General features: G+C 45.5%; 1 protein-coding gene across 1 annotated transcript in view; it reads left to right on the top strand.

Annotated features, from left to right (window-relative positions):
- The first annotated feature begins 847 nt into the window (after window positions 1-847).
- Window positions 848-26237, top strand: part of RET (ret proto-oncogene) — a 246561-nt gene continuing 221171 nt past the window's right edge. The window contains exon 1 of the mRNA XM_078642944.1: window positions 848-1597. Coding sequence (XP_078499070.1) covers window positions 1540-1597 — 58 coding nt within the window. The 5' untranslated portion in view covers window positions 848-1539. The remainder of the gene's footprint in view (window positions 1598-26237) is intronic.

The following is a 26237-nucleotide window of genomic DNA, read 5'->3' as shown; positions in this document are numbered from 1 at the left end:
ATCTACCCACTGGACCACGTTTCCCTTGCCTGCCTTGATGCGGGCCCGTTTCAAGCCGGGCTCTTTTTCTTCAAAGACTTCTCTAGTGCATTGAAGCGGGAGCTGTGCCCCCAGGGTTCAACAGCCCGACGCCAGAAACACTTGGGGGCAGATTTACAAACCCCTTGCGCCACTCTTGCGTCACTATTAACATGGGGAAAGTGACGCAAAAGTGGCGCATGGGGCTTGTAAATCTGCCCCTTGGTTTGACCTCTTTACCTATCAACCCAGGTACCATGAACCAACGCGGTGCCGCTGTGACCGGGCTCCAATTCGAAGTTTGTGACCACATTGTAGGGTATCAGCCACCACTCGGCCTTGCCGTGAATTCAGCAGCAGGCGCGAGCTCCCAGGCCCGTCCAATCCTAGCCCTTCCCTGACGCGCAGTCTCCAGCTTTTCTCGTGGTTGCTCATCACCTTGTCCCTCACTACTGTGCTCTCGGTGATTCAACCCATGTTGAGCTCATCGAGCTGTATCGATAAGAATTATGACTTATTGAGATCCGTTGTTGTGTTTCCAGTAAAAAGAACTCTCATTCTTCGCAGGTCCTTGGCTGCGCCCCCCCTGCAGTTTGGCAGCCACTGTGCGGGTTCCTTCAGCCCCTGCACCGTGGCCCTCTCATCTCCGTAGTGCTCCACTCTCTCCTCTCTCCTCCCTCCCTCCACTCCCCTCTGCTCTCCTGGCTGCAGTTTATTAATTAAACCGGGTGTAGCTGAGTGCCCATTTGCAGCTCGAGGGCGGGGTGTGGGCGGAGGGGAGGGGGCTTGAGTCGGGAGGGGAGAAAGAGGGCACTGGCCGTCGGGGCTCACTTGGACTGCTGCTGCGCCACTGGAAGGACCCGAGCACCTTGGCACATCCGAGAACGGCGCGCCGGGCACCCCGCCAGCCCGACGGGACCACTGCGCTATCCACGCGCGCGCGCGCACCTGCTGCGGGGCATCCTGCCACCCTAGCCCCGGGCGCACAGAAAACTTGAGTCTGCTGGAGGGAGGACCACAATCTCTGTTTAGTACTGCACCCGTCTTTAGAAGACGCACATTCCTGGGTGGCATTTTGGCACCCTGCGAAGGGACGTGGCACAGCCTAAGATTGGAGCATCCTCGCTGGATGTCCTGACTGTGGGAGCCGCCACACCCCTCGGCGCTCGCTGGCTGTGCCCACCTCCTCCCAGGGGCAGGCAGGTCGCGGTAGAAGGTCAGTGACCCCTTGTGGGAGAGGCGGGCAGGTGCAGGAGGCACGCGCCGACCCTCCCTGACGGGGCAGCATCTCCCGCAGGGGACCACCGCCGAGGAGGAGGAGAGCTGAGCATCGGACGTGAACAGGTTCATTGGACTCGGCGTCCTCCGGCTCCACCCCTGGCTATGGGGCAGCCCGGCTGACTCCAGCACAGGCACCGGAGGAGAGGAGACGCCTCCACAGCCCCCAGACTCAGACTAGCCCCGCCATGAACTGAGGGCGAGAGGCCAGCGAAGAAGTGACCGCCTGCCGGAGCGCACAGCATGGCCCGGGTGCCAGGCGCAAAGTGGGCACTGCTGGGCTTCCTGCTCCTCGCAGAAGGTAGGAAGAGCAGATATATGTTGCCTCATTTTTTATTTTTTAGACTTTTAGTAATGCACACTATTCTGGGGCGTCTGTGATAGTGTAGAAATGATACATTTACTTTTTATGTACCTTTGTTTTCTTAGTCAGGGAAGGCCACGCGGTTTCAAGTTGTTGAACATTGCATATGTAGCAAGCCCCTTTATCATTCATAGTTGTATTATCGATAACGGGCGGATGAAAATCTGGCCTGGCCCTGCCCTTTCTCGAGCTTATTGCAAACTGGTCTAACAGGTGCATTAACCTAATGGTCTATCAGGACTGCCACAGGATTACGTGGGTTGGGTTTTCGGTATAAGGAGTTCAAAGTCTACTCCGAGTTTCTTGTTTCCCCTTGTATTAATTATACTTTATATTCTCTAAATTTCGTGTCCTCTCATAAAAAAATCCTCTTTGTATTTGTCTGGATTGAACTAGGAGGTAGACGCGACGAAGACGCTGGAGACTGGATTATTTTTTAATCTCGGCGTCCCCATTGTGTGATCCTGCGCAGTTTCACCTCCCAGTCTTTCATTTCACGTATCTTGTAAACTTTGGGCCGCCCAACCCGGAATACATGTTGATATTGATAAGCCTATAAGAAATGGGTATTTGAGCATTTCTTTTCCTGCTGAATTTACCACGTGAAAACCATTGGGTCAAGTTCTGTTCCAACCCCTCTGATTGTTCGCTTTTTCGGGGTAACAACGGGACCGGCTCCCTGGGCCGCTTGTCACGCGTCGGTGAGCACTGCTTGCTAGGTACGATGCTATTGGCTGGGAGCCCCGGGATGGAGATCCCCGCAGCTGCTCGTTTCCCAGAGTAAACAAGCCCCGCTCGTGCCTCCTATCGCCATCTGCCCGTGTTTGCCACAAAGGCCGGCCAGGCAGGTGAATAAATCCTTTTCTTTCATCCATCTATTGTGCGACCGGTCCTCCCCGCGCCGTGTCAGTTCAGAGTCATAGGAAAATGAGCTTCTTAATATAGTACAACACATTTATGAATAACTGGTGACCTTGGGGCTTTATGTCCAACAGTTGTCTAGAAAGGCTTTTAATTTAGTTTCACTGCGTCCCTTTTCTATTGGCAACTGGCGCCTAGAAGCGCCGGTGTGGGACAAAGCGCATTTTTCTCGATTTGTGTGGTTTGTGGACTGTTGTGACACGTGTCAGACTTTTGAATTAACATCAGCCAACAGCCGTGCCACAGAATTTCATGTTAGTGGAAATTGTGTGATATTAAAGGGTGGAAGCCACACCCTTATATGAGTTAGCGAGATAGTCCAAAGGGTTCAGGCCTTGCTGCAAAAATCGAGGTTTCACTAGGAGTGTATAGAGGCGAGGGGAGACGAGGGCGAGCCTTTCGCTTTTTCCAATGCTGGTGAAAATCAGTGTCATTCAGTTAGCTCTAACTAGCAATGATTTTTTTGAGTGTTAAGTACTCACTGCGTACATTTAATGTGATCTTCGGCTCATACATTTGAATTCTGGGAGGGGTAGTTCAGGCTTTCATTCTCAATAGCATCTGCTATTTACGGCACGTTCAAAACAACGCTGATATACCCTTTATATAAAACAAAATGTTGTTTCGATGTGATAATACCACCTGTTAATGTTAACAACGAGCCATAAACTATTTCGCTTTGTAGTGTAGGCCGTCCTTGTGGTCCGTTTTCTACTTGGCTTTCACACTGTTTCCGCTGTTGTTATTTGCACTTTTTCGTTGGCGCCCTGTTCCCACATTTTGTTTATCTCACACGTGGTCTCCAGTCAGCCACAGATACTGCACTCGGGCTGTTTCTAAACAGCAGACAGGTTCGACCAAAGTCTTCTCATAAAAATAAAAAAAACAACACAGTCACACTGTTCCCTGAGATCTGCAATGGTAAAGGATTTTTATTTGTGCTTCAAATGACTAATTCCTGAGCCACTGAAATTATGTGGCAGAGGAGGATTAAATGATGCAGCAGGTAGACTAGATTTTGTGGCAAGAAAAGGCAAATTATGCTCCATAATGTGGTGCATTTTGTGACAGTGTTTCTTCATTATTTTGTCATTTGTCATATGGTAACACTGTCCGGGCAAGGATTTCACCTTATCAATGCCAGTTTATCATCCAAATACAGCAATAAGCAATGGAATGACGGCCAGTCAACCTTCACGTAGGGTCTTTGCACTGCGCAGGACATGTCACGACGTTTTTAGTAACTTTTGAGCTAGAAAAACACATCTACAGCAGTTGATGGAATATGTGTCAAATGTGTCAAATTCATTTTTTGGGGGAAAATGTAGAATTGCATAATTCCAGTGGCCCTGACTATTTCTCGCAGTCATGCCACTGAGAGCTTGAAGACCTGGCTGTACTGTTCCAATTAGTTATTGTGCTCTAAATTGTCATAGAAAAGTACTTTGGACGAAATTCTGCTTTAAGTAGGTCTTGAAAACACAGAAATATGAATGGAACATTTGTGCTTGTCTAAAACAGAATGAAGCGTGGCCTGGCAACATATTTCACAGCATCAGTCTTTTCAATATTTGTATTTCATTTTTTTTCATTTTTGGAAAACTTTTATAAATGCTTTCTGACAGTTTTTGTCTTTTTACCGGCACATCCATCTTAGTGTATTTCACTAACCTATAAGATTAGAGGCGGGGTGTTACTTACCCATACCCAGTTAAGAAGCTTGGTTCTTGTTGTTGTCACATGCCAGCAGTGTCTGGAGTGGGTGGGGGCATTGGGGTGTAGGGAGAGGTTCCATTGACACAAATAAAGGATTTTTCATCAAATCCTTGATGCTTCGCATAGGGCACTGAGCCCAGTTGTGATGCGACATCTGGTTTTGATGGCCTATTTTGAGGTTTTGTGCCCCCTTCGAGGATGCCCTATCTGGATCTTTCTAGCTGTGTGACCCATTTCCCTTTTTTTGTACTAAGTCTTGAGCGTCAATGCTGGGTTTTTGTACCTAGTTCAGGATGCAGTCCCGGTGTTTTACACAATGTCTTGGATGTCACGACGGTACCAGGTTCAAAATGACAAGCCTGGGAATTGAATCCAGATATGGTGACCACGTCTTGGGTTTTGTACAGAGTGGAAGTTCCATGTCCAGTGCTTTTGTTCTAAGGCCTGGAACCCACATCAAGGCACTGCCTAGTTCTAGATGCCTTGTCCGGGAGTTTGTACCTAGACTTTGATTCCACCTATTTTTTTTTTGGACCTAGCAGCAGATGCCATGTCTGCCATTTTGTAGTCAATTTTGGATCCCATAGCAGAGTTTTAATTCTGGTTCCTGGTCCTACTTCGGGTATTGAGTACCCAATTCCGGAAGCTGCATCTGGTGAATTGTACCAAGTATTGTATGCCTTGTTTGCTATTTTGTGCCCAGTTGTAGAATACATGGAGGTCTTGTACCCATTACTGGATTCTAGATCTGTGATATATCTTAGCCTACCTTGGGTGCTGAGTCCCAGAACTGAGCGGCACAAAAGGGGGTGTTGATGGACAGAGCATCTGAACCAATCAAACACTCACACCCAGTCAACAGATCTGGGTTTAATCCATCACGTTCTTTAGCCCACACTGCCACCCCAGTTCAGACATGGCCATATGCAAATCAGTCTGACCCTGTGCCTCATGGGAACAGTCCAGCCCGAACTACCAAGCCATGCTTTGCCTGGACCGGAAACAAGCTTCCGAGGACCGGTTTCTGGCATTTCAGCTGTCTTCAGCCACCTCCTTTTGTACCACTGAGTCCCAGAACTGTGCAAAAAGGAGGCACAGATTTTAAAAAGTGCTCCAGGCCCACACTAACCTTAGAAGGCTCCATGCCAATGCTGACAACTTGCCTCTGGGGTCTGTGCCTAGCCCTTGTTGCCCTATCAGGCCCTGAGCACCTTGTTCCAGATATTCCACGAAGAGAGAAACACATTATTTTGCCTTCAAGTCTTACATAAGAGAATTCTGGGGAGGGCATAGTGAACTTGGTGTGAAGGTCTGTGTTTGACATGCGATGGTAAGTCACTCTTGCGGCGCTTTAAGAAACAGAAAGTGGACTGCAAGAGAGGAGGAGAGATGTGACCAAAGCTTTCAAGTATCTACCCAGGGTAGGAAAACAGGAGATTGGGATCTGTCATATACTATTTCACAGAAAGTGCACCTTGAACAAATGACCAACTCATTAGACATGACGAAGTCCATTTTACAGAGCGGAGAAGTGAGTGTGTGTGGTACGTAACAGGATTAAAGGCCCAGCCCACTTATGAGGCTGTAACTAACAGCAAAAACATAGATGAGACTAAACAGAGTTTATGGTGGTGTAGTAAGAGACGTGTTGGGTTGCCAAGACCTGCCATCTTTATTTGTATATGCCTTTGCAAGTTCTTCGTATAATGCGTGACGTCAGTGTGTTGACGACTGATTCAGCATGTTCTCAGGGTTGTAGTTCTCATTAGTGCAGCAGGAGCAGTGCCACCATCCCTGGGGCACCCAAATTATTGCTGTATTCTCTATCCAAACAGGAGGTAGGTTCTTGACTGTATTGGGGCCAATGGCCACCATCCCCCCCTCCCTCCCCCTCTCCCCTCCCCAATGCACGTTGCCCTTTACTGCTTTAAGCAGAACATTTGGCGCGGTAATAAGGTAGCTTCCAGCCACAGGCACAGAAGTACACACAAGTTTTACCCCTGGGATTGCAGACGATATAAGGCATCGTCTGCAGCTTCTAAAGCGCCAAGATACCCTCATAGGTGATAGTGCCACAAATAGACCTAACGTAACATAACAAAGCTGCATTTGCGGATTTAAAAAAAAATATTTCACAAACAAATGGCTCATTGTGCTTTTGGGCTGCTTCATATTGTAATTTGAGGCTCTCAGTGCCCCTGAAATACACTCAACCTGACAGCAGAATGTGCCCGACACCGGCAGCAGTCGGTGTATAGGTACAACAGCTTTACTCACACAAGCCCAGGCACTCGGACGGGCAGCTGGACTATCAGATCTGCCATGGAAAGAGGGAACGTGTGTGAACATAGCGCGGGAGCCACCCTTTCATTCAGCTGTAGATTTGTGTATGTGTGAAATGTACTGCAGGCGTGCAATTCCCACTTGATACAACCTTGATCGTCTCCTATGATTCTAAATAATGTGCAGCGCCTCATGACTCCCTGGCCAGGTTTGCGCTATAAAAATGCATTCATGTATTGCTACAGTTTGATCTGGCTACAACAAACTCTTGAGTTTACTGTACTGTGTACATGTTACTTATTACCCCTATGCTTTTCTTATGAGTGACCCGGTGTTACGCATCTTATAATGATACAGCGGGGTGTGTTATTTAGCAGGTGTGAAAATTATCACTTATTCCGAGTTTTGGGGGAAAACATGGATTTTGGTGTTCACCGCACCAAAATCAACACCACATAAAATACAGTACTGTTTTTTCACCGTTTTCACCGTTAATTTCCAGCGGCTTTGACTTGCCGAAATACACTGTTAATTACTGGGTGTGGTAACTACCAACCAATTTGGAATTTCAGGGCCCGCAAAACACCAAACCATTCAGTCAGTCAATACACTTTATTCGGTTTTTGTTTAAAAAACCATAAAAGTTACACAAGCAATATACATTAAACAACAATAGGTTATTGACACAATTTAAAAGAAAAAATGTGCAGTACCGCACAATAAATCATCAAACCATTCAGTTTCAGGGCCTTTACAATGGCTCTTTGAAAAGATGTGCAGTCTGTTGCAGTGTGACATCTCTTGGGTCACCCTTAGGGGTCAGTGAGTTTGGCACCTGGTCTGAAGATGTGTAGACACTGCAAGCCTTAGGGTCGGACCCCAGGCAGCTGACATATCATCTCCCGAGAATGATAACATGCTTGTCGTTGAGGTAGGTCCATAAGATCATGATGATAAAGCATATTTTAGTTTCCATCCCTTTATATTTTTTTTTTACTTGGCTCTTCTCTCAATGTCTCTCCTCTTCATTACCGAACCCTCTTACTTAGCATTTCTCAAGTTTTTTGTTTATGATCTATTTCTCTCATTTTCCTGTTTCCATTACAATTAATTGCTGCCAGTTTTTGTTTTAGACTATTTTGGGCTTTTTTTTTTTACCTCTGATTCAATGACAATCTGGGCTGAGCCAGTAATAGCAAAATATTTTTTCACATTTGTAGTTGACCAGGTGACATCAATAATGTGTTGGTTCGAGCTTTTTCAATCATTTAGAATTTTTGCTAGATAATGAAAACACTTCTAAGCACGCGGACCAGACAAGAAAGTCACACTCAGTGATGGGTTCAAGTCTACAGAGATAAACCCAGACTTTGCACCACAGTGCAACCCATGACCTATAATGTGCACCAGAGCCGGCGCGACACCCAAGAAGAGATGGCGGAAGGCGAGCCACACCCAGGCATGTGTACCAGAGTAAATGATGTATCATGCATGGCTACTACAGCTCAAGACGTGCGCAATCAGGGGTACAAAGTACAGGCCATCCTCAATGAGGTACCTTCATCGGAGCTAAACAAAAGTACCACGTATGAGCCTCAGTCGGTGAGGAAGCGTAACGTGAAACATAAATATAGATGCCATAGTGGGCGCCACACCCAAGCATGACTATGCAGCAAAAGTTATACCCTTGCATGAGTACCAGAGTGTAAGGCAAACCCAATCAAGGGCATAGAGTGTCAGTCACACTTGGTTCCATATTATCAAGAAAGGGTGATACATTATCGCCGCTTTGATCGGCAAGAAACTGCCGATAAAGCGTCGAAAATGGGCTTGATAATATGCTCTTGCGAATTCCCATAGAAACCCAGGTTCTGGTGTTAACCTTGGCTGCTAAGGGAATTCACAAGGGCATATTATCAAGCCCATTATCGACGCTTTAGCGGCAGTTTCCTGCCGATAAAAGCGGCGATAATGTATCGCCCATTCTTGATAATATGGCCCTCAGTGTGATAACTGAGCGTAAAGTATAAAACAATACACCAACTACTTGTCACACTCAGCCATGGGCGCAGAGCAAGGAAGCTACCTATGTATGAGTTCCAGGGTATGCGCCATGCTCAGTGAGGCACCCGAGTCTGGGATGTAGTAAAATGGCTACCTTGTACAAGCCGGCAGAGAGTGACATTGTTAACCACAAGCAAGAATAGGTACCAAAACATAAGACAAGCTTAAGCAATAGTACTGCACCTGAGCCACACCCAAGAAAAGGCATCAAAACATGAACAACACCAAAGAGTGAACCCCAAGACCCAAGTAACACCAAGGGGATGGTACTAGTATCCGAGTCTTAGCAGTGCCGGACCGTTAGCCACACCAAAGAAAGGATTAACGAGCACGATCTACACCCAGGCATGACACCACAGCACTGCTCGGAGCTGTGGTGCAACCAGCAGCCTCCCTGAAATGTAAGTTAAGTGGTTGAACTCAGAGGGACTCCAAATACTTCTTACAATTATGAATATAGTTATGCCTGGACCATTGATTTCATGGCATGACCTCCTGCAAGTCTGTTTAGATTGGCTAGCAGTCAGTGTTTGTGGATTGTCTCTTCTTTAAATTCTGTCATTCTCGTAAAGAAAGGTGTTTTTCAAGTTTCTGTAGTTCGGGTAATAGTTCCCCTTTAGCTGTAACTTGTTTAAACCAGGCCCAACAGTGCTAAATTAAGCCCTCTGGAAAGACGACATTTGTATCCAGTGTCGAAATGCATCTTCACTACCTGATATAACCCCAAGACACTGGTGTTTATGAAGACTGAAGCTTTTTGAATAATTCAAAAGGGCAAACATAAATTAGGTGGGGGCAGCTATACCTTTAGGTGTGTAATTCCAAGGATTTGGAAGCCAAGTTCATGTCCAGATATTCATTTAGTCCCAACTGTTGGGGTTTCTAATGCATATAACAGCTTGCTGTTTTGCCATATCATTGAACTGAACCACTGGGAGGCAAAGTGATTTAACCAGGATAACACAATGTAGTGTAGGACGGTGCTGGGATTTGAACAATTCAGTTCTCCGAGTTCGACACTCAAAAGCTAATTTATTAGTGTACAAATACAATATGATGTGAAGACAAATAAACGGTTGGCTAATAAACTAATCAAACTCTGTTTTCAGTCTATTATTCATAACATTGCAATTTTTTCTGAGACAGCAACGTCACTCAGGCATTAAAAAGTATCCGTGCTCCTCTCAGCAAAAGACATAGAGACACTTTGCGTCTTATATGTTTGCTTGCTGAAGTTGTTCATTAAGTTCATTTTGGGGACCTAGGGATGTTGTTTATCCTTATGAATTGTTGTTCACAATTCTGTGAGAGGCGCCTCAACACTCTGTTTGCTGGTGTTGGAGTGTGCCTTTATTTTGCAGGAATTTCTTTATTCATGAGATTAGTTTTCAACATTTTGAGTTCCTCACTGATCTTCTGTTGGTAGGAGTAATGTTTCTTTCTGTGCTGAAGCTGCAGTGACCCTGGTGTGTTGTTTACTGCAACTAATGAGTTGTTTGTTGTCTGCAGTGCTTTCCAAACCAAAAAAATGGATCAGCATGAATTTTCTTAATGCTTATATTATGCGAATATGTATAGTGTTTCACATTTGATGAGTGGAGTAACATTTGTCTTTATAGATTCCGTGTTTTATACTACAAAAAAACTGGGCAACATTCTGTTTGTTCTCTCTTTGGTCAATTCTCCCTTTTAAGCAGTAAACTGTTACTTTAAGGCCTACGTTCGAAAATATGTCAGCATGCCTGTCTTACAAAAACCTTAAATCTGAGTTGAGGGTAGATCACAACAAATCAAAAAGAAAAGTTGATAAGTTATATAAAAACCGGTACCAATGCAAGTCCTTCTGCGCAAGTAATGGGAAAACAAAATTGCCAGTTTAATACATAATAAACAGGGCCAGACTGGCTACCGGGCCGTTTGGAATGCTGCTGACCTGAGGGGTGATTTCGTTCATGGAGACCTGCGTGTGCTAAACGAAATTCGTTTTGCATTAAATATTTCGAAGCATATGCAGGTCTCCATGAACGAAATCAGGCCCCACCGCAGTGAAATCAGCCCCCAGCTTGGCAGCATTCCAAACAGCCCGGTAGTCAGTCCGGCCCTGATAATAAACTATGGTTATTACCCAATATATGGTTCCCTTCCGTAATAAAAGAACATATGCTCAAGGAGCGGTCAATTGGATCATATTGTCCAACGAGTATACATCCTTGAATTATGCTTTGTGCATAAGATTCGGGTGCAGATAATATCACCTAGCTATATTGAGTATTTGTTGCAATGATCGATTGAATCGGTAAGTAGAGTCACTTGGATTCAGCAATGCGAAGATCTGGTTTATCCCACTGATGAGTGACTTTTGTTGGGTATGAGACTCTTCAATGAATTGCTTTCTATGTACTTGGGAGATTGTTTCCAAGCTTTCCATCAGAGCCTTTTATTATATCAGGGGAGCCTGCCTTTGGCAGTCTGACAAGCCAAACAAACAGCAATGTAGACCTTAATCACCCCTTCCCATTAACATATTGCTGTTCAAATATTCTGAATATGGGCACATTGACCAAGTATCAAACAGAACACTACAACACATTTGCTTGAGGAACTGTAACACAATAAGTACATAGTGTGTCCTTGACAAATGTTTCATTTGTATTTTGTCATTTCCCTTTTTCATGCGGGTTGATTTTTTCACTCTTCTCTCCCTTTTCGTTCTGCTCCACTGCCTATCTCTTTTGTGGTCGATGTTTTGCCTTTGGTTGATGTTTGTGTGGGTATGCCCCTTTTTGACACTGGAGAGAGTTCAGGGCTGCATTTAGTAAACAGTGACCTGAGGGCCTGAGGTATCAACTGTTTAAGGTGGCATAAAGATGAGGGTCTGCACCTTTGCAAAACGATTTACGGATATTTATTGCACCTTTGTAAAGATGTGACCAATCACAATGGAGCAACACTGGTCGGCTTTAACTTTTATCCAGTGAGTTTTTTTTCCTCTTGCAGGAACTGTAATGAATAAGGACAGAGTAACGCCAATGTATTTCTTAATGGAGGAAAATGTACACCATGGAAAGTGACTCTCTGTCTCTATCATGGGATGTAGGAAATTGTGGTTGCCTTATTGCAATACACATTAAGTTAATATATGCTACTTTCCAGACACCATTTCTTTGTTTCGGAAGATTAGGAAAAGCAGTGAGTCACTCCTTAAAACTGAACTGCGATTGTCCTGAGTAATTCTTGTGTCTTTAGAAGGGGTGCATGTCTTTAGAATTGTAACATCACATCACAAATTGAGCTTCTTTAATCTGAACATAACCCAAAATGGGTTGGTGAGCGCTGCAAAGTCATACGCTCTTTGTAAATAATGTTTTTGATTTTTTGTTGGCAGAAGTGGAATGTGCCCGCTACATAAACTGTATGCAAAACAACTGTTCTCACCTACAATAGAGATGACAAATCAATATTAGAACTGAAAGGGCGAGATTTTGATCGATACCTTATATCTATTGATCCAAACCTCGATCTGGTCGACTGAACCTTTGTTGCCTGTCTGTAAGGAAAGAAAGTGCACCTATTTCCAAGCCAGTTCACCCAAGAAAGGACTCTACTCCCAAAGATCACGGACAACTTCTAGTTTTCAAAAGTTTATTGTAAAGATATAATGAGCTGCAAATACAAGCATCTCAGAATGAGATTCACGAGATACACAGGTCCAATTACATACATGTGCTCTCGAAAAGCCCTCAGACGAGCAACAGAAATCACTAACACAAGTTCTAAGAATAATAAAGCTATCAGCATAGACGCATATCTCTCCTTCATTTAGGTTGGAGGAAAACAAACACAGGTTAGGCGTCCCTACCCTGTTCTAGATGGTATCCCTACTTAACCAAATCCCAACCTAACAAAGGTGTCAGCAGTGAATGACCCCCAAGGGAAGTCACCCACTCTAAGTCTCTTGGTGAAAACCTATAGTTCTCCAGTCATGACCCCTCACTGCCTACCCATCCGCTCTCTAAAGGGTCCTCAGGTCTCTGCTCTAACTCCACCCAGGGGTGCTGTCCCTAATACAAAACAGTCAACAACATTTGAGACGCCCCTTGCGGAACGCCCCTCACGTGGTGCAACTTCTGGCTTTTTCCATGATGCTTTGTCTTGGGCCTCAGACGTTAGAGTTGACCTTGCTTCTCAGGCTCTTCTCCGGCCCGCTGATACCCCTTAAACATTCCAGAACCCTCCTCCATGTCTGGGCCGTCTACTGAACAGACCTCTATTCATTCATTTATAATTGGATCCCCCCTTTCCTGTTGCAGACAGATATCTGTAGCCAAGAACCCAACTCTCATAGACTTCTAAAAAGGCTTGCAACATTTCTCAGCCCAGACATGTACGTGTAAATCAATGCTAAAACATTTCAGGCCTACAATATTTCTCATTATGATTATAGCATTCAACTTCTTCATTTAATTAAAGCATGTTAATACTCTTATTCTATTATTAAGTAAACATTTCTATAAATCATGGCCTATTTAATGCAATGACCAAAAACCTTAAAATAATCTGTGTCGTGAAAAGAACCACCTTCCCTTTCCCTCCAGCTCTGGCCCTGAGGCCTACCACGTTCTGCTTTTAACCACATACCATCTTATGTTTTAGCAGCTTCACGACATGGATTCAAAAATAATCACGTCTAATAAAATCATATAGTGTCACACATTTCTGTATTAGTTCCACTTCTACTTAAATCTCTATATTAACTATACATTCAGAATATATTTGCAGATACTATTAGCACTCATGGCATTTCTCTTCATGATTTGTGCTTACTACAGGTAAGTGTGATGTACTCATACATTTAAGTCAGTTTGCGCTCTCTCAGTTCCCCCCTTTGATGACCTCTCGGGGTCATCACTAACATTTAAACTGAAGTTATGGGTAGCATTCTCTGCGCTTCCAGAGCTCTCAGGCTCCTGTACTGATTATCTTGTATGGCAGCCAATCTCTGCAGCTGCTCTCTTTGGGCCCTTTCTGACCTTCTTGCTCTGTACCATTTGAATACCCTCACCAATCCCCACAATATTATCCCACAGATCAATATTATGATGATAGGCTTTAGGATATACCATACAAAGCTTTTGCCTAAGGTGGAAAACCACCCTCCAACTGTACTCATTCCATGGCCCACCTTTTCCCAGACATTTTCTCTACTCAAGTCTTCGATCTCCTTGTGTATATTAGTTATGTTCTTAATAACTTTCTCAAGGGGCTTCGAATTGTCTGGAATGTAAGTGCAGCATTCCTGGACCTTCAAAGCCTTACAGACTCCGCCCTCTTTTGCTAGTAGGACATCTAATGCAAGACGATTTTGAAGAACCATAGCCCTTATCGATTGCATCTCTCCTTCTACCAGCATTAAGGACTGAGCAGTGCTGGCAGACAACCTGTCGACAACTGTTGCCAGTCGTCTAATTTTAACATCATTAAGGATTATTCCCAAAAGAGGAAACATAGCTCCAAAGACATCTCCAACCATTTCGGCATCACCTACATCTCTCCTTCCCCTCGATGATGTCTGACCCTCAATGATCACTAAGTCTTGTGCATGATATATTTTGGGGAAGACAATTGCCAAGTAACATGATCCATACCAGTTATCAGGTAGTCTCACGTAAGCATTTCTTCCACATACAAAATACACATTTGGAATCACTTGCATTCCCTTCAGGAAATCCTTAGTGTAGTATTCTAAATTAAAAGCATGTTCACAATCCACTTCACCCACGTATACATTTTCATAATACGTTTTGGCTCGGTGAAGACATAACTTTCCTCTCTGCGCTTTATCTAAAGCTATTGGACCACTACTACCCTTTCTCTTGTGTGACTTCTCTTCCTCGGTCCAATCTATTTTCCCTTGTCCTGATTTTTTCAAAATCTTTTGTCTCCTGTAACGATCATCCACCTGCCCTATGAACTTCTTCTCGACTTCTGACACCTTGCATGTCAGGTTATTTCTACGGGCATGTGAAGTATCTAAGGTAATCCAAGGAATGAAGAACTTGGCCAATCTGTCTTCACTCTTCCAGTAGTCCCATTTGTTCATCTGCTTATAATTTGGGACTTCCGGCAACACTGAATCATAATTAGAGAAATAGTATTCAAAACTATCTCTCTCATAAAATATACTAAGCAATAAGCTACATGTAATGCCATATGTCAGAGGGAGGTGATGGTATCTAATACCCTCGTCTACAGATGCCGGCAACTGCATGCAGACATAACAATCCTTAACCTCCATGGCATCCACGTATTCATACAAGAGTTTAGCATAAGCATTTGACCTAAAGTCTCCTTGGGACTCGTCTACATGTAACCTGCGGGCTTCTGCAGCCAATAACGCTTTCTCTTGAGTGTTTTCCCTTTTCTCACCTGCAACAGTAGGTGTAAGCGTTACTACAGAATTCGCATCAGTTACCTTTACCTCTTCCTCATGTCCCTTTACATAAGAAATTGTTACTACTAAAGCTATTAATATTATCACTCCTACTATTAGTGTACCTATTATACATTTAGCTCTGCGGTTCGGGGTGCCGGCCTCCATTTCGTCAGACAATTTGGCTCTCTCTTATCTTAGCAAAAAGTTCTTTTCCTCTCGTTCCTTTACAGTCTCTTTTCAATCCTTTTGTCTTTAGAATCCACACAACTGGAGGCTGACAACCTTCTTCGCAAAAGTCCTTTAACAGTTCAAAAAGACAACCCTAGCCCTTCTCCATCAACTCAAGGGAAGTTCCCTAAAATTCTCTGCTTCCTGGGCGCTAGGTAATCTTCTTTTTTCTGCTTGCTTTATTTACAAAGTCCTTTAACAATCTACTATCAGATTTGTGGTTGCAGCTTCAATAGCATAGTTCAGTATTTCCAAGCGAAGATTGTGCTCTTCATGTGCTGTTATCGTTGTACCAAAGTCGGGGAATTGCAATTCTGTAAGAAACATGTGTTTTAACTTGCTGAGGCGGGGAGGTCTGGGGAGCATGAATGTTAGTGACCCTTCTTGTTCGACACCGGGTACCAACAGTCGTATTTCCACGGTGATAATGGGCTCAGAACTGGACACCACCACCGCTCGGATCCTCCCTGTCTCCGGTTTCACAGACATTTGTCGCCAGATATGTCCACTCAGGTGTGGAGTATCTTCTGTTAGGCACACGCACTCTTCTTGACCTTCTTCGGTCCGGTGCTTCAGCGCCCTGAGCACCTTCTTCTGGGTCTGAGTCTTCTGATATCGGAGGAAGGGTTGCTTCTGGAGTTGACCTCAGGCTAGAGCTCCGTCTTTGCGGCCAATTAGCTTCTCCACGTGCCCTTCTACTCCTTCTCCTTCTGGTCTGTTCTCGCTCTCTTTCAGACCTGTCAGGGTCAGACTCGTACTCCCAGCTGCTTTCCCCTTCTGTAGCGTCGTCTGTTTCGCTGTTGTACTGACCGTCCTCAGCTTGGTCAGACTCGTTCCCTGCTTCCGCTGGCACCTCTACAGCTTGGCTAGCCCCCTCTATGGCTTCTCGGTCCTCTGCTGGACGTCTATCCGAGAGAGGAGCTGTTTCCAGAGGTGCTGGAACCCTTTTCGTATGTGACGCGTGGATCCAATTGGGCAGGCCTCCCACCTTTACAGCTGTGTTTGTGATCAGGATGACCTGGAAGGGCCCACGCCAACGAATATCCAAGCAGCTTCTTCTCACATGTTTCTTCACCAGGACCCAGTCCCCAGGATACAGGTCATGGCAAGGGCCCTGGCACGCTGGAACCTCGGCAGCCTGTACCTGAAGAGACACAGAACGCATTGCGTCAGACAGCCCCTTACAATAGTCCAGGATCATATCATCTGTGATATTTAACAGTGCAGTAGCTGGAATAGATGGCAGCCTCATTGCTCTCCCCATTAACACCTCATGTGGTGACAACCCTGTTCTTCTGTCTGGGGTACTACGAAGGCTCATGAGGACTAATGGCAGGGCATCAGGCCAACTCAGGGTCGTTGAGGAACAAACTTTTGCTATCCTGCACTTGATCGTTCCATTGATCTGTTCCACAATTCCTGAGGCTTCTGGTCGGTAACTGCAATGCAGCTTTTGGTCAATATTTAGCGCTACACAGATCATCTTCACAAGCTCGCTGTTAAAATGTGTTCCCCTATCTGATTCCAAAAAGGCCGGCACCCCGAAGCGAGGAATGAGTTCTCTAAGCAGTAACTTGGCCACTGTGAGGGTGTCGCACCTACGTGTAGGGTATGCCTCAACCCATCTGGAGAACACACAAACAACCACCAAGACATAGCGGAGGCGGTTGCACCTTGGCATTTCAATGAAATCTATCTGCATTCGATTGAATGGACCTCCAGACCTTCCTATGTGACTTAGTGCAACTGGTGTTCTTTTCCCTACGTTCAGCTGCTGGCAGGTCACACAACGCTGGCACACTGCTTCTGCTGCTATTCTAAACTTAGGATTGTACCAAGTCTGTCTAAACACTCTCAGCATAGCATCTCTCCCTAAGTGTACGGGACCATGTATGAGCCTAGCCATTGGACTCACCATCTCATTGGGCAACACTGCTCTGCCGTCTGCTGAGACCCAAAAATGGGTCTCACCCATTACACATCCTGCCTTTTCCCATGTTTCTTTTTCAGAATCAGGAGCATTTTCTTGCATGGTTGACAGTTCATCCCAAGTATCAACAGTTTCCAGTATCATGGCTAATTCAGTTCTTACATTTATTCCACCCACATCCACCTCTGTGAAAGAGTAACCTTGTTCCGCGCAATACCTCGCAACTTCATCAGCATATCTATTGCCTTTCGAAACAAAGTCCTCATTTCTGGTATGTGCGGTGCACTTTACAACTGCGATACTTGCTGGACATTGCAATGCCTCTAACAACAGGCGCACAAACTCTCCATTGCGAATGGGAGAGCCTGAAGAAGTCATGAACCCTCTTTGAGACCATAACTGCCCGTAATCATGAACTACCCCATAGCCATATTGGCTGTCGGTGTATATGGTAACTCGAATTTGATTGCCTGCTAAGCAAGCACGTGTCAGGGCAATAATCTCGGCTACCTGAGCGGAGTGTACTCCTTCCAGGCACCCAGCTTCCACAACTCCTTCAATTGTACAAACAGCATAAGCTGCTCTCAACTGCCCAACTTCGTCTCTTACACATGAGCCATCGACAAAGAAAACTTCGTCTGGGTCGGTCAGTGGCTCATCCACGATGTCGGGTCTGGGTTTGGTGCATAGTTCAGTCACATCGAGACAGTCATGGTCTGTATATTCATCATCATCTTCAATATCATTTGGAAGTGGCATTAAGGTAGCAGGGTTCAAAACAGAGCATCTCTTGAGGGTCACGTTCTCTGCAGCAAGAATAACTTGCTCATAGCGCGTGAGCCTACTGTTGGTCAGATGCTGTGTTTTGGTCCTGGTCATTAACAGTTCAACAGAATGTGGCACGCACACCTCTAACGGGTGCCCCATAACGATATTTTCACATCTTTCAATGCTGACACCTGTTGCAGCAACGGATTTGAGACATCCGGGCAACGCTGCGGCTACTGGGTCTAAAGTAGCCGAGAAATAAGCAACTGGTCTACGGGCATTCCCATGGATTTGGACCAACACAGACAACGCACAACCTTCTCTCTCACAACAGTAAAGAAAAAATTGTTTATTGTAATCAGGCATTCCCAATGCCGGAGCACGACACAGGTCCTCTCTCAGCTGTAGGAACGCCATCAAACAGTCTTTGTCCCATGGTACCGGATCACTCACCTCCTTGTGCGTCAGTTTTTGCAAGGGCTTTGCTTTCAGTGAAAAGTTCACGATCCACTGTCGGCAATAACCCACCATCCCTAGGAACATCCTGACCTCTCTCTGTGTCTTAGGCGCATTCATTTTCATGATCGCCTCTATCCTGTCTGGTGACACTTTTCGTTTGCCTTTCTCAATTCTGTGTCCCAAGTACTGCACTTCTGTCAGGCAGTACTGCAATTTTCCCGGGGACACCTTGTGCCCATTGGCAGCTAGGTGATTTAACAAAGCAATGGAGTCTTCCCTGCAAGCTTCTTCTGTTTCTGACGCCACAAGGAGGTCGTCTATGTACTGGACCAGAACTGACTTCTGGGGCAGCACTAGACTTTCAAGATTTTTCTTCAAAAGCTGGTTAAAGATCGATGGGCTCTCTGTATACCCCTGAGGGATACGACACCATGTTAGGACGCGATTTTCCAGCTTAAATGCGAAAAGAAAATGGCTTTCTTCGTCCAGAGGGATCGAAAAGAAAGCCTGACAAAGATCGATCACAGTGAACCACTCTGCTTGGAATGGAATCTGAAACAGTATCACTGATGGATTCGGTACCACTGGACAACACGAAACGACTATGTTATTAATCTTTCGAAGGTCCTGTACTATCCGAAATTTCCCATTTGGTTTCTGCAGACCCATAATCGGGGAGTTGCATGGACTACCCACGATTTCTTTCAGTATTCCCTGTTTAATCATGGACTCGATCACGGGTTTTATGCCTGCAATCGTTTCTGGAGTCAATTTGTATTGGGGTGTTCTTGGGAACTCAGCATGCGGTTTCACTACAATTTTCACTGGGTCCACCCCTTTGACCAATCCAATCTCTTCCCCAGTGAAATCCCATACTTCTGATGCCACTGTCTCTCTCAAGTCCCAGGGAAGCTCGTCTACTGTCAAAGTAGGGTACAGCTCCACACATATTCTTGAGTTTGCAACTTTAAAATCTGCATCATCATCATTGGTCAATACCTCCACTCCCTGAGGTGTACAGTATATGGTACAATTCAATTTACACAACAGGTCTCTTCCTAGCAGACACACAGGACTTGAATCGCAAACCACAAACTGGTGCTCATCGCTGTATTTCCCTATTTTCACCTGCACCGGTTCTGTCAATTGGCTGGTTATTCTCCTGTTTGCGACCCCTACCACCTGTATGGTCTCTCCAGACATGGGCAGGTCTGGAACTGCAGCTGATCTGATCGTGGATCTAGTGGCTCCTGTGTCCACCAGAAATGTCGTAGGGCACCCTGCTACTTCTGCTTCCACATAGGGTCCCCTCTGATCTACCTCCAAGGCTGCCCCGAGGGTGCAGTCTTCTCTTTCCACTCTCTGTCCGGTTAATGGGTCCACATAATAGCACTCTTCCCCTTCCACAAACAGGGGCATTTGTCTATAGGTCTTACCCATACTCCCTACTCGAGGAGGTTGCGGGAACTGGGCTCGGGGAGGAGCCCCCCCCCCTTTGAGCACCTTTCCTTGGTATGGCGTTACCCCTCTTGTAGGCGCGCTCTGGACCTCTTCCTCCTCTATCTCTTGCTCTCCTATCTCTACATTGTAAGGGCACTCGCGTTTCCAATGCCCCACCTCGTTGCACTGGTGGCACCTAGTCGTTTTCTTCAAGGCAGCTATATCTATTCTGGGTCTAAAGGTGGAACTCTCCTCATTGCCCTTGTTCTGACTGTACTGCTTCTTTCCTCCTGTACCGGTCCCTTGCTGCTGTTGCTGTTGTCCCCCCTTCCCTGCTGCCTGCATCTGTACCACCATCAACTTTTCTTTTAGTTTCTTAGCCTTAGAGTCTATCTCATCACAGCAGTACCTGGCATATCTCAGTATTTCATCTAGGGGTTTAGTTTGCCAACAAATCGAGTGTTGCTGAATCATTAAACTAATATCCGGTCTCAGTCCCAGGACGAACTTGGACACAAATTGCCCTATGTCTTTTGGATCCATTACATCCAAGCCGCTATACTGTTTAAACGCCTTCAGCAATCTCTCGTAATATTCATGAACTGTCTCTTTGGGTTCCTGTCTTGTTCGGTCTATTCTGACCCAATCTATGTCTTGCATTGGCACTTTCTCTTTCAGCCAAGTCATCACTCTCTCGTATTTTGCCATCACAGTCTCGGACGGCCCATTAGTCTTGGCATCTCTCTCTGGCTCCGTTGTGGGCCACTCAGCGCTAACCTTGCATGCTGTCCACAGATCTCCTGGTACTACAATGTCAAACAGCGTGTTCAGATCTATCCAAAGGACCTTTGAGATTTTTACAAATCTCTCCACTTGCTTGTACCACTCCACTGGGCTCTCACGTAATTTGGGGAAAGAGGTGGTAAAAGCAGCTAAATCTCCCCTACTCCAAGGGACATGTACATAGTTCCCATTTGCCACTTCACGCAAAGGGTAAGCTTCTATTCCCTGCTGTCCTGGTGTCATACCAATCATGCTTCTCCTGCCGGTCCCTTTCTTGGACCACCTCTCTTCCCACTTATCTAGTGCCCTCCATGTCCTTATTCCAGTAATCAGTTCCCTTATGTGCGTTTTCAGCCCAATCGTTCTCCTCTCATCTAGGTCTCGATCTGAGTAATGTAGCCTGTGGTTACCCTGTAATGCTTTGGTTCTTGACAAGTCCACCATATATTTGCCTGCTAGTTCGACTAACTTCTCATGGACTGCTCTCGCCTTTCGAGTGATGTCCTTTGCCATATACAGTATTTCATCCTGTTCATACATTTCCATTCTTTCTAAAGGCAGAGTACCATCTACCATGTCATCCAGGTCTGACCTTAAACTGGAGACATCGAGTCTCTTTGCTTTTATCTCAGCTCGCAATATGTCTTTCGAAGGGGGCTCACTGGTCTCCCTACCATCCCAACTTCGAGCTCTGCGTTTGGGCTCGGGAGAGTTAATGGGTGGCCTCCCTTGCTCCCATCTCTCTAGGTCCCATGCTCGGCCATCTGATCTTGGAAGGTGATGGAACACGGGCCTGTTACCCCTACTCTTGCTCTGCCCACTCTCTTCTTCTTCTCTCCTCTCACCGCACATCTCTCTGTTATCTTCCCTCTGGTCGCTACACTCCCTTTGCCTCGTATCGCTCAGTATCCGATACGATCCTTCCTGGTTCCCCATATTCCCTGGACTGCGCTCATTTCCATCATCACAGGGTCTATGGTGTGACCTCTCACAACTCCCATTCAGTTCTCTGGTGCCGGGCACACAGTGTGGACATTTAAAGCTGTTTCTGTACTCTTGTGCTCTCCTCTCCCCTTCACTGAGTATTGGGCGCGCCACCCCTTCACTCCCGGGGCCCCCGTTTTCCAGGTCTGTTCTACCTCCATTCCGGGCCCAATGGGTGACTCCCCTACTCCCTCTACAGTCCCACTCCGGGCTACTCTCCCCAGCCCCGCAGTGAGTCCGTGCTCTGCTGTCCTGACTTTCCCTTTCTGCTTCTGCAGCATTGATGCTCTTTTGAGCCTTCACTGCCTCATCCCACTGCTTCATGTACTCATTTAGCTCTTGAAAGGATTTTCGTCCAGATCCCCTCAGATCCATTGGCCATCTAGGGCCCCCAGGATCTCCTCCCGGGTCCCCTGCTGTGTGCATCGGTGTACTCCACTCTCTGGGTATCGGCATCTGACTTGGGGAATTAGTGGTATCGTTCCTCCTTGCCTTCTCTGCTCTTTCTCTGTCTTTCCGTACCCGTTCTTCCCCTCTTGCTCTCTCCTGGTCATATATCGATATTATAGGACCTATGGTGACAGGTACCTGTAGTGCATCTGGTAATGGGTAGGATGTGGCGCTTTCCGTTTCCGGCGCTCTTTGTACCACAAACCTACCGACTACCTGTTGCACCTGACTAGGCTGGGACAGCTCTTTCTTTGGCTCAGGATCCCACTCTGAACTGGGAAGCGGTCTATGCTCTCCTGCATTGCCCCCCTTTTCTCCTTCACTCTTCTCGACCTCTCCCCCTGCTCTATTATACGGGGGTGGCCTGTCTGTCAATAATCTGTTTATCAAGCTATCCTCTGTTTCGCTCTCATCATCTTCTTCTAGGGGGGTTTTATTTACGGGCGCCTCTAACACTGGGTACAGTTTATTTATTTCCAAATTATGCACTCTCCATCTTTTAGCATCCGCATCCCACCTGGCATCCTGTACTGCCCTTACCGATCGTTTCACCCTTTCTTGTCGTCTGTTCATATTCTTTTCATGCGCTGCCCTAAGCCATGCATCAAGCGCTTCAAACTGGGTTGGTCTAGGCAAGGGTCTCATTGAGGTCATGACTGATTTTAATCGATGTAACACCTCTAATCTGAACGTCCCGTACTTCGGGAACGTCAGTTCCTCATTTCCTTCAGTAATCTTACTCCACTCTGATATCCAAAGGATCGTATGCAACCCAACATTTACTGCCATGTAACGTGCTGGCGTACCTTCCGGCGGGGCTTCTTCCCCTTCATACGATCCCCGCTTCTCTTTTTTAAACATCGCTTTCAACCATTTAAAACACTTCATAATTATGCGCACAAAATCCAGCCTCGCTACTCTGTTTACTTCCTGATGACAATCCACCAATCCTGTCGCGGCTTTGCTAGCTTGGCCTATCACAGCGCGGTCTTTCTCCTGTCGGCCAATCACGTCGCGACCCTGTCTGACGTGTTCGCTAGCTGGCCTATCACAGCGCGGTCTTTCTCCGGTCAGCCAATCACTGCGCGACACCACCTGACGTCACTTTTCTCCGCTTCGCAGCAGCACCCCTCCTTTCTCAACTCGTCTCCCGGTTATGCATGCGTCCCATTCATACACCGAAAAATGACTACTTCCGACCAAGCGGTCACTTCTCTCGACTGTACGTCCACAGTCTATCTGTAATTGTCAACACAACTGACGAGATGTATCGTCTCTCTGATAGGTTGCTTACACACACAGTAACTTCCGACCAGCGTCCGTTACTCACGCACTCACTCTTACGTTCCCCCTATCTCGGTCCCTCGGGTGATCAATGGTACCTCATGACCCCCTTCACACTAGTTGACAATTACTCTGGGTGTCCGATACACCCGAACCACTTAAGCTCTCCTTGAACTTAAGATTTCCACCGGTTGCGCGCGCTCACAACCTGTTCCACAGTCACTCTACAGACATTCAACTCCGCCAGACATTACAACATAGATACAATACAAAACACCGCAATCTAACACGCATAACCCTTTATACTCACTCTCGACCGATACTGCTGCTTTTTCTGTCTCACGTCATCCGGATCTTCTCCAGCGGGCTGTTCTTCCGATCATCGATCTCTAGGGGCCTTGGGGTAAGCTAACCTGGCCTAGGTCACCGTCCTCAAGAAGGCAACCATCCTCTATAGCTACCAACTGAAAGGGCGAGATTTTGATCGATACCTTATATCTATTGATCCAAACCTCGATCTGGTCGACTGAACCTTTGTTGCCTGTCTGTAAGGAAAGAAAGTGCACCTATTTCCAAGCCAGTTCACCCAAGAAAGGACTCTACTCCCAAAGATCACGGACAACTTCTAGTTTTCAAAAGTTTATTGTAAAGATATAATGAGCTGCAAATACAAGCATCTCAGAATGAGATTCACGAGATACACAGGTCCAATTACATACATGTGCTCTCGAAAAGCCCTCAGACGAGCAACAGAAATCACTAACACAAGTTCTAAGAATAATAAAGCTATCAGCATAGACGCATATCTCTCCTTCATTTAGGTTGGAGGAAAACAAACACAGGTTAGGCGTCCCTACCCTGTTCTAGATGGTATCCCTACTTAACCAAATCCCAACCTAACAAAGGTGTCAGCAGTGAATGACCCCCAAGGGAAGTCACCCACTCTAAGTCTCTTGGTGAAAACCTATAGTTCTCCAGTCATGACCCCTCACTGCCTACCCATCCGCTCTCTAAAGGGTCCTCAGGTCTCTGCTCTAACTCCACCCAGGGGTGCTGTCCCTAATACAAAACAGTCAACAACATTTGAGACGCCCCTTGCGGAACGCCCCTCACGTGGTGCAACTTCTGGCTTTTTCCATGATGCTTTGTCTTGGGCCTCAGACGTTAGAGTTGACCTTGCTTCTCAGGCTCTTCTCCGGCCCGCTGATACCCCTTAAACATTCCAGAACCCTCCTCCATGTCTGGGCCGTCTACTGAACAGACCTCTATTCATTCATTTATAATTGGATCCCCCCTTTCCTGTTGCAGACAGATATCTGTAGCCAAGAACCCAACTCTCATAGACTTCTAAAAAGGCTTGCAACATTTCTCAGCCCAGACATGTACGTGTAAATCAATGCTAAAACATTTCAGGCCTACAATATTTCTCATTATGATTATAGCATTCAACTTCTTCATTTAATTAAAGCATGTTAATACTCTTATTCTATTATTAAGTAAACATTTCTATAAATCATGGCCTATTTAATGCAATGACCAAAAACCTTAAAATAATCTGTGTCGTGAAAAGAACCACCTTCCCTTTCCCTCCAGCTCTGGCCCTGAGGCCTACCACGTTCTGCTTTTAACCACATACCATCTTATGTTTTAGCAGCTTCACGACATGGATTCAAAAATAATCACGTCTAATAAAATCATATAGTGTCACACATTTCTGTATTAGTTCCACTTCTACTTAAATCTCTATATTAACTATACATTCAGAATATATTTGCAGATACTATTAGCACTCATGGCATTTCTCTTCATGATTTGTGCTTACTACAGGTAAGTGTGATGTACTCATACATTTAAGTCAGTTTGCGCTCTCTCAGAACCATATAATATGTTTCAGTTTTAGTTCACAGCCTTTACAAACGTTCTAAAATTAAATGGCAACCTACACACTAATAAAGCTGTGTATCACCCCAAAGCAAATGGAGGAGTAGAATGTCTCAATCAGATCTGTAAGGCAGACAGTAGAATATATTTGTGGCAACCTGTATACTGAAATTACTTGGATATCAGGCCATATCAAAACATTTAACATACCCAACACACTGCCCAACACCTAATGATTTGGGGAACACATCCATTGGTGCTTTTGGATTTTATCAAGCCTGTAGTAGCATAAAAGAGGAAATTGAATAAGGCAGTAAACAGATACAGCAGCAAAATAGGGATGTAGTGCAAAGGGCTTCCAGGGTTATCCCCATATAAGGGAAGGGTCACATGGAATACATCTGGTGAAATGGCTGACTGGGAATAAGATCAATCAGAGAAGGTGCCACACTTGGAATGGTAACCCTTGGAAAGACAAAATTGAAAGATTTGATATTTTACACATTTATTATGGATTTGAGTAGATAAAGAAAACCAACAAACACAGAGAGATTTATTTAAATTCAGAGGATGAGTAAAACATTTAGTTAAGTGCTAGGCTTGTGGTTAGCAGATAAAAAAAAGTACAGGTTGCTACAACACTAATAGGCAATATAAAATCTAGCATCGGGACAGGGAGATCAATGATACATTCAATTATTTTGGATTAGGCATTGCCTCTGGACTCCCTTTACACTTAGCGGTGATTCAGGACACATGGTGTGCTTTACAGAAGAAGCACACACAAACACCAAAATATGAGGAAAATTGTGTTTGCACCTGCATTATGTTTTAACATCGTGAGAACCCTAACAAAAGAAAGCAAACTGAGTAGATACTGCAAGCAAAAATATGTACATATGTTTTACTGCAATAAAAAAAAATCTTTCATAACAATTAATCATTTAGAGCAG

This window comes from Lissotriton helveticus, chromosome 5_1 (assembly GCF_964261635.1).
Source record: "Lissotriton helveticus chromosome 5_1, aLisHel1.1, whole genome shotgun sequence".
NCBI lineage: Eukaryota > Metazoa > Chordata > Amphibia > Caudata > Salamandridae > Lissotriton > Lissotriton helveticus.
Note: the sequence above shows the minus strand (reverse complement) of the source record. Positions and strands in the feature narration are given on the sequence as shown.